The sequence below is a fragment of the Miniopterus schreibersii genome (genome assembly GCF_964146895.1).
Source record: "Miniopterus schreibersii genome assembly, chromosome: 2".
NCBI classification, from domain to species: domain Eukaryota; kingdom Metazoa; phylum Chordata; class Mammalia; order Chiroptera; family Miniopteridae; genus Miniopterus; species Miniopterus schreibersii.
This window is the reverse complement of record NC_138102.1, coordinates 152,144,054-152,157,695: the sequence shown is the minus strand read 5'-3', so window position 1 is coordinate 152,157,695 and position 13,642 is coordinate 152,144,054. Positions and strand designations below refer to the sequence as shown.

At 41.6% G+C, this 13,642-nt stretch overlaps 1 protein-coding gene across 6 annotated transcripts in view; it reads left to right on the top strand.

Moving 5' to 3' along the window:
• BICD1 (BICD cargo adaptor 1) overlaps window positions 1-13,642 on the top strand; it is a 168,450-nt gene that overhangs the window by 104,406 nt on the left and 50,402 nt on the right. For all 6 annotated transcript variants that reach the window (XR_013998103.1, XM_081127014.1, XM_081127016.1 and 3 more), the window contains exon 3: window positions 11,880-12,032. Coding sequence is in view for 5 of the 6 variants with exons in the window: in XM_081127014.1 (XP_080983140.1) it covers window positions 11,880-12,032 (153 nt within the window). In the remaining variant the exon portion in view is untranslated. The remainder of the gene's footprint in view (window positions 1-11,879; window positions 12,033-13,642) is intronic.

Sequence of the window (13,642 nt, the reverse complement as noted above, 5' to 3'; positions counted from 1 at the left end):
GAGTTCGCAAGATGTGAGGGAGGGAGGCTGCGCCTTCTGTTCTGTCTTCCTGGACAGCTGCTGGAATTCATGAAGACTGCACTCCACTTTCCTGGCCTTGGTTTCTGGTTTTGTTTGCTTTTACTGAAGCTGCAGCAATTCCTCTGGGTCAGGCCATTGAAGGCACACAGGATACCAAAGGGTATAGTCATATAAGGCTGCAGGGGGGCAGAAAACGTCTCCCTACCTCCCTTCTAGGTTCTTTGGCTGGTCTAATAATTAAGTTCACATAAGATTAACAGGGAGAAACAAATTTCATACATAGGGGAGCCCCATAAAAAACGAGACTCCCCAGAACTCAGGTAATTGAAGCTTATGAGCTATGGAGAAGTGGGTAGGGATCTGGGGCTTCAAAGAGGAGGGAGACAATCCACAGGGAGGTGAGAAGAGCAGAGGTCTGGTGAACATGTTTGCCCGGCCACGCAGGTACTTGCTGATATAAAAAGTCATCTCCGGTAATAGCTCTCACCTTGGTACAGGCCCCATAGCTGAACCCTTTAGACAGCGAAGGGGAGGTAAAGGCTCCTCCTGAGTGTACTAGGCCTCGATTGTCTTCAGGTTGAAATAACCCACATGCCGGGGGCGCGTCCTGGGGTGGTGTACTCTGCTCCGCCTCAGCTTTCATAAACTGAGGGATGTGCTGCAGCCGGAGAAAGAAACCAGGCGGCGGGGAGACGTCTCAGGTTGCCCGGCTCAGCGCCAGGCCCCCTCCTCATCTGGCGGTATGTGCTTAGGGTTCAGGCTGAGATGCATGAAAGATGCCAGTTTTAGGGGAAGCCAAGACTCAAGTTTACAAAAAAGTCTTGTGTACCCTGCTGTTCATATAGCTAAATTCGACTGTAATCTAAGAAGCCAAGTACCAATCATCAACCTATGCATTTCCTACAAATAATGTAAACAAACTAGTAGAGTGTGTGCCATGGAGTTTCAGGCTTTAAACAGCACATTGTAAGTCACCAGTTTGTCCCTTTCAATCTTGTCATGGCCCAGGGTCAGTCACAGGTGTCCACGGGTCCCTGGAGATGAGCATAGAGCTACCTCTGAGTGCAAGTGAACTGCAAGCTCACCCCTGTCCTTTGCTAATATTGTTTGCCTCTCACCTGGACCTTATAACTTTTAAATTTCACTACCTAGGTCTTCCCCTATATCTCAGATTATCACTCCTGTCGCATCAAAATTCGTTTCTCTAGGTGATTCCAAACTTCAGTTTCCTCTTATTTCAAGGCAAAAGGAAAAGCTGATACCAAGAAGACCTAGGTCAGGAGAGTTCTTTTGGAAACTTGAATGTAGATGTAAGAAGTAGAAAAATGCCCACCTTTAATAATTACTTAAAAGGTACATCTTTGATTTCTGAGAGTTTTAATATAATTGTTGAAATTGGAATGCCAGTGAATTTAAGACAGCTCAATACTTCAGAGTTTTAACTTAGATTGTAATAAGCATATATTAACCATGTTCATTTTAATGTGGGAATAAGTTGGCTCTTTAGATAATGTTTGAAAATAAGATATAAAGGAACTCTGGAAGTATATAAAAGATGTTAAGAACAGTGAGTGGGGGGTGGAAACTAGGCTGATGTGAGAAAAGATGGGAGTGATGTTTGATAGCTCATTACAATTTATAACATGCTTTCAGAAATACTTTCTTGTTTATTTCTGACAACTATAGAGTTGAACTGAAAAGATGTTTTTCTGCTTTTAGAGGTAAGAACACTGAAAGTACCAGGAATTCTTGTGGTGGAAGCCAGTGTTCGAATCAGGTCCATGTCCAGAACTGTGTTTACTCTACCACCCACCTCTTTATAAAACAGTTGCCTCTCTGAAGCTGTTATTTTTGATACTATTCCATATATCAGAGCCTTCATTTGATTAACGATGTTCACTGTTATTTTGAGCTTTCTCCTCTATTACCAATGTTTGGGCTAAACTTTGTTTCTTGGATAATTACAGGTGTTTTATAGCAGCAAAAATAAACAGCCAGGTCAGACCTGCCAGATATCCTGTAAAAACCAATCAGTCAGGCTCTACTATACACATGTACCTAAAGTATCGGCAAAATATTGTCTTTAGTAACCTTCAGTCTCTTCAGGGGTTAACTCGTACATTTCAAAGCAAGTTATAAATTATATTAATTCCCCCCTTTCTCTTCATCCTGTTCATCCTAATGGGACTCATCTTGCATTTTGTGATCTTCAATCCCTTCTCCTTTCTCATTGCTTTAATTTTTTTTCTTTCAGTGTTTACTTCATTTAAAAAAAAGTTACTTTAATGTGCACTATTACTTCCATTTTTGTTCACTTCTTTTCCTTTTATGATGTCTCCTCAATACAAATCTATATATAGTGTTTTTGCACAGTGATGGGAACCACAGTTACTTATCATAATCAATGATTTTTGAGACTGTTGATGCTGTTTCTCTCTTGGGTGAGATCATTCTTTAAAGCTAGGTCACAATAAGGTCTGTGAAGCTGAGGTGAAAGGATATTTGCTAGAGATCAAATTATTTCTGGAATATTTGTGAACCCAGCTCTCATGTTTATTGTACAATGTAGACTTTAAATCTATTTCGCGTATTACCTAAATTTCCCCTTTCCATTTAATAAGTTATAGTAATTGTGTGATTAGGGCACCATGTATATTCATAATTATAAGGTGATACTATCAGAAAACTGTCATAATATTCATTATAATGTTTTGCATCTTTAAATTAACAAATGAGATATTTTAAAAAGAAAAATCAAGCAAGTTAAAAAACATTAAGCAAGCCAGCCGGGCGTGGCTCAGCGGTTGAGTATTGACCTGGGATCCAGGAGATCCTGGTTTGATTCCTGGTCAGGGCACATGCCAGGGTTGCGGGTTCAATCCCCAGTCGGGGGCGTGCAAGAGGCAGCCGATCAATGACTCTCTCATCATTGATATTTCTCTCTCTCTCTCCCTCTCCTTTCCTCTCTCTGAAATAAAGATACACACACACACACACACACATATATATATATGTATATATATATATACATATAGCAAGAAGCAACTCTAGACTATTTTGGGAAATAATCTTGGTTTCCTGACTTCAAGCTTGATTATAGAAAAGAGAAAAATTCCAGTATTTTATATCTGCAAAAGCTCATTCCAGAACAAATCAGTGTATTCACGTTATAACACCAGGTCACAAAGCCACATTTTTATTGATAAAATATAACCTGCAGCCCATTGAGTGAAATTTAAATGGTCATGCTTGTGAAATATAATATCACAATTACGGGATCCGATGTATGCTGGATAAATGCCAGCACAATGCAGTACTTTGCTGATAACAGTGTGAAATGTTTCTTGCTTCAGTAAAGCTGTCTGTAGACTTCAAAAAGCAAAGATATTTTGTCAGCAGTAACCAAACAGTGTAAAGTCTTACAGTCTCCAAAGACCACATATTATATGATTCCGTGTATATGAAATGTCCAGTATAGGCAAATTAGAAAATAGATTAGTGATTGCCTAGGGCCAGAGGGAATGAGAGCATGGGGAAGGGGGCAATAGCTAAAAGATATAAAAAATTTTTTTGAAATGTTAAAAGTGTTCTGAAATTAATTATGCTGATGGTCACAACCCTGACTATATTAAAAGCCATTGAAATGTACACTTTAAACTAGTGAATCATAGGCATGTGAATTATATCTTGATAATGTTGATACCAAAAAAATGTTACACAAAAAGCTTTCCTGTTAAACACGTTTTACCCAACTAAGATGCAATGTAAATGTTTTTTAAACTCATTTTTTACTTATAATAATATCTGTATTTTAATATTCTTTATTCAAATAAAAGAAGGAAAAAGTACAAATCACGGTATAAGAAAATCAGCCATGTATTATTTATTTCGTGCCATTTATTTCAGATGTGTACGTACAAGAAAAGGGCTGATTATATGTTGCTGTCAAGATTTTGCTAATGGTGTGTTTGAAACGAGGCATTGAAATGTGAACTGCTTGCGAAATGGACTGGTCCCTGACTTCTAATGGAGGCAGCTATCCCATGGGAAAGACGCCCGCCCCTTATTGCTTCAAATTCAGTCTAGGGTAGTTAACCCTTCATGGTGCAACATTTTTCAGAGCAAGATTTGCATGTACCTTGTAAGAATTACAGTCTTGGTTTATTGGTTTTATTATAGCTTTAATACTCTTGTATAGTCACTTGCTCACTGCCAATCAGGACCTGGTCGTCCTGTCTCACCCCTTTTTTACATCTCTACTCGTCTGCTTTAATTTTATGACATTATTTAAATCTGATGGTGAGTTCAACCCTGGGCAGTTGGAAGGGATCTGGAGTTGGGCTGTAGGAGCTTGCTGGTTTACCTCACCGCCTGAGCAGCTACTATCGTGTTCTGTTGTTTCGGAGGAACATTTTCTAATGATTTGGATTGTTCAGAAGACTCCTTTAAAATGGCAAAGGTCTTGTGGTCAAATAAATTTAGCACACGCTGCATACCATGTCTTGCTCTGACCGGGACCTAGGTATGTATGTGCCCTGATCAGGAATTGAACCAGCAACCTTTAGGTGCACAAGAAGACATCCAACCAACCTGAGCCACACTGGCCAGGGCCCAACTTATGTTTGAGTGACTCCTAGTTACCCTACTTCAGAACTCACTTTGGAAAATGCTGTCCCAAAGTCATAATTCTCTCTTCCTTTATTACTTTTACCTAGCCATGGCAAATCTCTTTATATTTCTTTTTTCTTGCTGAGCATGTTTGTTTTAAGCCATACTTCACACTTGCCCCGTGTGTTTTTCTAGTGATTACCCAGCTATTAAGTCTGGATTGTATTTGGAGATGCTGACTACGTGGTGCTCTGGATAAATGTTTTTTTTTTGTGTGTGTTTTTTAAAAATATATCTTCATTGATTTCAGAGAGAGGAAGGGAGAGGGAGAGATAGAAATGTCAATGATGAGTCATTGATTGGCTGCCTCCTGCACACCCCCAACTGGGGATTGAGCCGGAAACCCGGGCATGTGCCCTGACCGGGAATCGAACCTCTATCTTCTGGATCTTAGGTCGATGCTCAACTGCTGAGCCACGCCTGGCCGGGATGGATAAATGTTTTCTTCACTGATACCTCTAAAGAACTGTGAAGCCCACAGTGCTGCCTGACAGAGCAGTAGGCCTCGCCTTATTGTGATTCTATCCCTCTGTGCCCTTCAGCTTGTTAACTGCTGAAGGTCAGGCATTCCAGTGAGAGAATTCCTGGTGGGGGAGGGACAAGGGGAATTATTGTCCACTCCTCTCTTCAACAAGAGAAGTGTTAATTTTTGGCCTAATGAAGGGAAATAACGTTAGGGTCTTGAACTTCCAAAATGCCCTGCCAGTGGAGCCTTTCTGGGAGAGTAGTGAGGAAGCTGTAACGCATTCCCCATCCTTTCCTCTCTCCAACTTTCTCCGCTTGGACCAGAGCAGATCCACAGATTCCTGGTTTGACTATCCAAATTAATATTACTTATAATTATTTATAGGGACATCATTAACCTCACATTCACTTCGTTGGAAAATTTCTCTTTTTCTTACAACTCTCTCCAGGCACTTTTATCCTTATGTAGGCCATTGTTTTTTTTACTGTATTCTTTCTGTTTATTATCACATCAATCAATGACCAAGTCCTGTTCATTCTGAGATGCTCCTCAATATTCCTCATCTTCTTTTGCCGTGGGCTGTGGGGGCAGCTACTTAGCTTGTTCTCTGTGGCTCTTTCTTCTTATTGCTTCCCCACCCCCCTGCTGCCCTTGATGGAGTCTCTTGCCAAAATGTAGGTCTAATCACATGGCTGCTTCGCCTAAAAGACTTTTCTGGTTCCCCAAATTCCTTTGTTTCACATAGAATTTCCTGCAAAATCTGTCTCAAGTTCCTTTGTTCCAGCCACATGAGGCTGCATATTTCCTAAACCACAGCTGAGTTAAGAACTTTGAAGGTTCCAAGCACTGAAAACATTTTGTTCCCTCCCACTGTCTCATAGGTTAACAATACCCATCTGTAATTTATCATTTTATTGTATGAAATCATACCAAACTTGGGCATAAGCTGAAAATAATTAGCAACTTTCTAGATTTTTCTGAATTTCTATCAGTGCTCCAGCTTCACTGGTGCCTTAAGGAAATGCTCAGTCTGACTGCTGGGTATTTTAGCACTGCCCTCAACACAGGTATGACTCTGCTTTTGTTCAAAAGCTGACCTCTGGCTGGAAAGTCTGTTCTCCTCTTCATCCATTCAGTTAACTCTACTTGCCCTTCAAGGTTCTGCTCAATGTAACTCCCTTTATAAAGCTTTCCCTGCCTCTCCCAGGAGTATTGATTGCTCAGCCTTTTGGTGTGAACCTTTGCAGCAGCACTTCTTCTGCTATGATAAATTATCTGTGTGTCTCGCATCCCTGCTCTCTTCCCCATGTATTGTCATCAAATCCTCACAATGACTATATAATATTAAGTATTAGGATCCCCATTTTTTACAGATGAGTGAACTGGAATGTCTGTCACCTACCTCACACAAGCTACTATTAAGATCTAATGTGACAGTGAATATAATTAATTTATAAAAGACAAAGAGCCATATAGCTGGAAAGCATTATTTTTTATACATTACTCTGGTGTATGGTAATAAATGTTTATATTTTCTTCTTGACAATAGTAGAGGGAATTTATTATTCCCACAGAGAGAAACCCTTTTAATGTTAATGAAAATAAAATTTTAAGAATGCTGCAGTGAGAATAATGAGGATAGTCTATCCCATTCATTTCAGGTTAACCCCCTCTCCCCTGCTCAGGGCTCTGGAGCTGAAAGGAAAGGCTGACACTGTCCTTGGTGGTGCCATTTTCTCTAATGCTTCATTTTTCTCACTCTCAATATTCTTGATGGAATTTTTTTAGTAGAGTTCAGCACCATCTTATCCCAGGAAGAAAAAAAATTGTGGGAGATAAATGTCTGATGAGTGGTGCAAAAAACAACAGTAGCAATCTTTGAAGTTTATTGTGGAAATAAAGAATATTGCCCATAGAATGTAGTCTTTGCCAGTTCAAAACAAGGATTTCTAGCAAAATAAATAAGACCAGCTTTCTTTCTGTGAGTCTTATGTGTGTTTTATTGCTAGCAAGCCTTTCAACGTAACCAGTTTCCCAGCCAAGCTTCTCCTTAATCAGCATCTGGAGTTTTCATTAGCTATCTAAGGAGTTATTTGTTAGTGATCCTCATTAGTTTTGCAGTGGTCTGAAAATTATCTTGACATTTACTATCTTACTATATGAGATTTTATGGCTAGTTCTCAGTGTGTACGAGCTAGGCTTCTGATCATTACATTTTTTACAATATATACACATTTTACAGAGTCTCTTGTATCTTTACATTTTCTTTATAATTTTATATAAATAACTGGCATTCAGCTTATCAGGTTGCCTCATATCTTTATACATATAAATAAGGAAAACTATATATATATACACACACACACACACATATATATACATATATATATATATGTCACTCATGGTAGATGACAGTCATGGTAGATCTGTTGAGAAGTAGAAAGGTTTCATGTTTCTGCAAAATAAAAATTTTTAAATACTTTTCTAAATTGGCTTTATTGCCAAACTCTGCCATTTTTTATTGTACACTTTTGAGCACGCATGCTCAAAGTATTGTCCAGAGAGCAGGAACTAAAGTGATGTTTCTGCCTGCAAGTACTAGCCTAGTGAGGAAGAATTAAATCTTGTTACCTCAGAGATTTAGGCATGTTTATTTCAAAGTGTAGTCTTCTCCCTTTGTTCCCCACTCCAAAAAATGCAAGACAAAAAGCCACCACCCGTGCAATAATATTCTTTAAAAAATTTTGTGTTTAACCATTTGTATTACTGTTTTGTAACTCATTCTGTGTCATGAGGGCCCCAAATGAGCCTGAAGTTAGAATACACTGATGAACAATACAGTAAGGTTTATTATATTCAGATGAAAGAGGAAGCGTAATACATGTAAAAAGTGTACAATGTAAGCAAATAACCAGTTTCAAGTAATGATCAGTGCTATTCTTTCAGCAGTTATTTTTTGAGAACCTGCACAATGCTAGATGCTGATCTATAAAATAAATCATAGGGTAGTGAGTAAAGGGGAGGTGCCGTCTTGTATTAGCTATTGAGGGAAGGCCTGTCTGAGGAGATGGCATTGGAACTGAGACCTAAATGACAAGTAGACGCAGAAGAGTTTCCTCACCCGGGCGCTGGGAGTCTATGAGTAGAATTCAGGATGGGAAACTTGGATGGGAAAAAGAGTTACATCTCTATTTTCACTAAATTCAAACTGAAATTGTTACAGTCATGCGCCGCATGACAACGTTTTGGTCAGTGATGGACCACAATGTGACAGTGATTCTATAAGATTAGAATAGAGCTTAAAAATCCCCATCACCTTCCTGCTCGGGGGGCTCAGTTGGAGTGTTGTCCTGTACACCGAAAGGTTGCAGGTTTGATCCCAGTTGGGGCACATATGTGAGGTAATCATTTGATGTTTCTCTCTCATACCGATGTTTCTCTCTCTCTCTCCCCCTACTTCTCTCTAAGATCAATTTTAAAAAACATATCCTCGGGTGAAGATTTTTCTTTTTTTTTTTCTTCTTTAATTTATCTTTATTGTTGAGAATATTACAGGTATCCCATTTCCCCCCCCAATTGATCCCTTCCACTTCACTCCCACCTCCTTCCCAGGCTTTCACCCCGTTATTAACTGTGTCCATGCGTTATGCATATAACTTCTTTGGTTAATCTCTTCCCACCCTCCACCCCCCTTCCCTCTTTCCTCTGAAATATGATCATCTGTTGCATGCGTCAGTGTCTCTGGATCTATTTAGTTCGTCAGATTCTTTTGTTCATTAGCTGCTTCTTAAAGAAGACCCTTCAACATTTCCTGTAGTGCTGGTCTGGTGGTGATGAACTCCTTTAGCTTTTTCTTATCTGTGAAGCTCTTTATTTGACCTTCAATTCTAAATGATAGCTTTGCTGGGTAAAGCAATCTTGGTTGTAGTTCCATGTTTTTCATCACTTTGAACATTTCTTGCCACTCCCTTCTGGCCTGCAAGGTTTCTATTGAGAAATCAGCTGACAGTCATATGGGTGCTCCCTTGTAGGTGACTAATTGCTTTTCTCTTGCTGCTTTTAAGATTCCCTCTTTGTCTTTAACCTTTGGCATTTTGATTATGATGTGTCTTGCTGTGGGCCTCTTTGGGTTCCTCTTGTTTGGGACCCTCTGTGCTTCCTGGATTTTTAAGTCTATTTCTTTCCCAGGTAGGGGAAGTTTTCTGTAATTATTTTTTCAAATAGGTTTTCAACTTCTTGGTCTCTGTCTTCCCCTTCTGGCACCCCAATAATATGAATGTTGGGCCTCTTAAAGTTGTCCCAGAGGCTCCTTATACTATCTTCATATTTCTGGATTCTTTGTTCTTTTTGCTCTTCTGGTTGGGTGTTTTTTGTTTCCTCATGTTCCAAATTGCTGATTTGATTCTCAGCATTCTCTACTCTACTGTTGATTCCCTGTAAATTATACTTCATTTCAGTTCCTGTAGCCTTCATTTCAAATTGGTACTTTATTGTGTTATCAATTTTCTCAGTTATTTCCCTAATAATATGCTTAAACATCCTTATAAACAAAATTCTGAACTCTGTATCTGTTAGCTTGCTTGGATCTATTTCATTTAGTTCCTCTTCTAGAGATTTCTTCTGTTCTTTCCTTTGTGACATGTTTCTTTGCCTCCCCATTTTGGCTGCTTCCAGGTGTTTGTTTGTATGCATTAGGTAGAGCTGCTATGTCTTCTGGAATTTGTAGAGTGGCTTTGTGTAGTAGGTGTCCTGTAGGGTCCAGTGGCTCGGACTCCCCAGTCACCTGAGCTGGGCCTTCTAGGTGCTCCCCTGTGTGGGCTGTGTGCACTGTCCTGTTCTAGTTGAGCCTTGGTTGCTGTTGGTGTCCCTGAGAGGAATTGACCCCCAGGCCAATCAGCTGTGAGGACCAGCTGCAACTACAGCCAAAGAGCTGCTGTGCTGGAGACACCCGTATGGAGCAGGATTTACTTCAGTGGGGCTTTGGTGTTCACCAAGTGCACCCCTTGAGGGTCACTCATGGATGTGGTAGGGTTGTAATCCAGCATGGTCGAGTCTGACCGCCAGGTGCACTGTCTCTGGGGCCTCCCAGGAGGTGCAAAGTGAGCCTGTGCCAGCGCCTTGCCCAGGGCCACTTAGCATGAGCTACCCAGCAAACCGTAGTTGGCTGCTACTTGTGCTGGGCTTGGCTGTGTCCAGGAGAGGCCAAGCTCTGAGCCAATGCAGCTGCCGCTAGTGCCAGGCCTGGGGCCGCTTATCAAGCCTTATGGGGCCTGCTGCTGCTTGTTTGAGAGGTTTTAGGAAAGTCCTAAGCATGAGGCTGGAGAGGCTACTTGCACAGAAAAGCCCCTGGCTGAGCTGCAGGTGGGGAGGGGCGGGGCCTCTGGGAATCACGGGGCGGGGCCAAAGGTGCGAGTCAGGTGCTCGCGATTCAAACATGGTGCCTGCCTGCCGCCTGTGTGCGGGGAGGACTCGCCAAGGGAGCCATGGCCTCTGCCAGCCCTTCTGCCTGGGAGGAAGCCACCCCTCCAGCTCTCGCCTGGATCTCAGGCAGGTTAGTTCCTCCCGGAGTGTCCCAGGTCCTTTCAGGCTGCTGCCCGGCGCTGGGCTCAGAGGGAGCGTCCGAGTGAGTCCATGTGCGGGCCTTTTAAGAGGAGCTGCTGGGGCTCCCGCAGCCTCCGAGACCCTCAGGGACAGTCCCCACTGGTTTCACAGCCTGGAGTTGTGGGGACGTCTCTTCCCAGCCCTGGAGCCCTGGGCTGGGGGCTGCTGTGAGGCTGGGACCCCTCGCTCCGGGAAACCCCCACTGCCGAGATTCCCTCCCGGGTTTAACCCGAGGCACCGGGAGTGGGCCCGAGGCCGTGTCTCCGGGATTCAGCCCCGATCAGCCCGCGTCTCGGCCCCTCTTCCCGGTCTCGGTGCTTCTTCAGCTCCCTGGTTGTGGGGCTTCTGTGCAGCCGGATCTCAGGAGGCTCTGAGTGATGGTGGATCTGTATTTTAGTTGTCATTTTGATGTGGTTGCGGGAGGCGGCGGGTGCAGCTGTGACCTACGCACCATCTTGTTTCTCCCCTCGGGTGAAGATTTTTAAAAAATTCCTATCGTCTAGTGACATCAGAGCTGTCCTAACATAGTAGGACAATACATTTTTTACGTGTTTGTGGTGACGCCGGTATAAACAAACCTACTGGGCTGCCAGTCATATAAAAGTCTAACACATACAATTATGTACAGTACATAATACTTGATAATAAACGACTGTTACTGGTTTATGTGTTTGCTATAATGTACTTCTAATCATTATTTTAGAGCTCACTCTTTCCACTTATATAAAAAGTTTGCTGTGAGACAGCACGCCATGTTACGCCGCAGCAGCACACCATCTCGTAACTTCCTTTGTAAAGTACATCTTGTGTTTACTGCGTCTCTTGGTTGAAACGTCTTCTCCTGTGTTTGATTTACTCTTGAGTTGTTTTGCGCAGTAGCGTGCTGTGCGGAGCAGTAGGCTGTGCCGTGCAGCCTAGGCGTGCAGCAGGCTAGACCGTCTAGGGTTGTGTCAGTGCCCCCTGTGATGTTCGCGCAACGAGGAAATGGCCTGAAGACGCATTTCTCAGAATGTGCCGCCATCGTTAAGTGGCACATGAGTATTTTTAACCACCCAGACTTACCTACACTTGTCATATTTAGAATAAGAAAGTTTTGTATTGACGGTTTATTGTACTGTTTCAGAACAATGAAATGGTGGAGCTGCAGAGAATTCGGATGAAGGATGAAATACGAGAGTATAAATTCCGAGAGGCCCGCCTCCTTCAGGACTACACGGAGCTAGAAGAAGAAAACATCACGTTGCAGAAACTTGTGTCCACACTGAAGCAGAACCAGGTAAGGTTTAAGAAGTTATTTGGTTACACTCCAGATGGGCCACATCTTCTGACCACTAGGTTAAATCTTCTCTATTTCTCAGCTAGGAACCTGTCAAAATTTCCCTTAATTTTCCTGCAATAATTATGTGCTGAAACTTCCCAAGGATTCTATTTTAGCTAAGATTTAGAAGGCAAACCCAGAAGTAGTATACTAGGGTAAATTAAGAAAAATTTTAGTTTATACTTTAGCTCTATGTTAATTTATTACGTAGTCATATGTATTGTAATAAGTCATATGTATTGTAATAACCTGACAACTTATTAAAAGCCCAGATCTATAAACTTGTTTTGTACTACAAGCTTAAGGTCTCCCAGCAAACCTCTCTTTCTCTAAATTGCATTTGTATCATGTAAGGAAAGGGATTATGAAATATAAATCAATAAAAATAAAATCATGAGAAAAAGAAATGCCTGATTTCTTTTTTCAGCTGTAACCTGACTAAAAAGATTGCATACGTACATTTAAATACTTTTTTTTTTGTAGTGAAGCTTAGCTTAATTGCTTAATTTTTCTGATTTGCATTTTGGTTTATTAGAGTTGTTAGTTATAGCATTCTCAAATCTATAATTTTAGAAGAATTTATTTATGAATACAACTTTATCAAGTAATTAAGCAAAGGTGGATTGTATGTTCAAGATCTTTTCAAGGTGCTTCCTCAACCACGACCCTACTGTGACCTAAACACTATTATAACCTCCCATATCAGGTCAGCACACTATGTGCCAGGCGCTGTGCTAGGCTAGAAAGATACAAAATCCACAGGGCAGGATTCTCGCCCTCAGTAGACTGAAAGGCCAGCCCAGATGTATGCTTCTACTTATGTTTTCTGCTCAAGTTGGTAGCTCGATCCCAAACTATTACTGGTTTTGATAGATACAGGGGTTAAGAGAAGAAAGGAAATATCTAAAAGAAGAAAAACAATCTAGGTATTGATACAATTGAAATTTGACTTCTGATCATTGCCATTTCCCCCCATCTTTGGAATGTGGGGGAACAAGATGTCTTCTAAGGAGTGCAGAGGGGGGCTTCAAACCTTGAGAAAAGGGTTACAGGATATCACCATGGGATCTTACCTCATCGCCTCCCCCTTAAGCCTGGATCACTGCGTGTGAGTGGAGGGCTCTCAGTACCATGGGCATTCCAGCTCTTGAATTCACTGGGATCATTGAGCTCGCAGTGGAGAAAATTAAAAATAATTTTTTAAAAATTATACTTCTTTCCCTGGCTGGTTTGGCTCAGTGGTTAGAGCATCAGCCTGCTGACTAAAGGGTCCCGGGTTCGATTGCGGCCAAGGGCACGTACCTCAGTTGCAGGCTCGATCCCCAGCCCGGTCAGGGCAAGTGCAGGAGGCAACCAATTGATGTGTCTCTCTCACATCAATGTTTCTCCCCCCCCCCCCCCCCGCACTCTCTCTGAAAAGCGATGGGAAAAATATCCTCGGGTGGGGATTAAAAAAAAATTATGCTTCTCAGAAACTTCTTAAAATAAAAAAATTTTTTTTTGTGGTTTGTTTTTTTGGTCTCTGATGAAGTATGTAGAGTACTTGAAGCAAATATACTTGAAGCGCA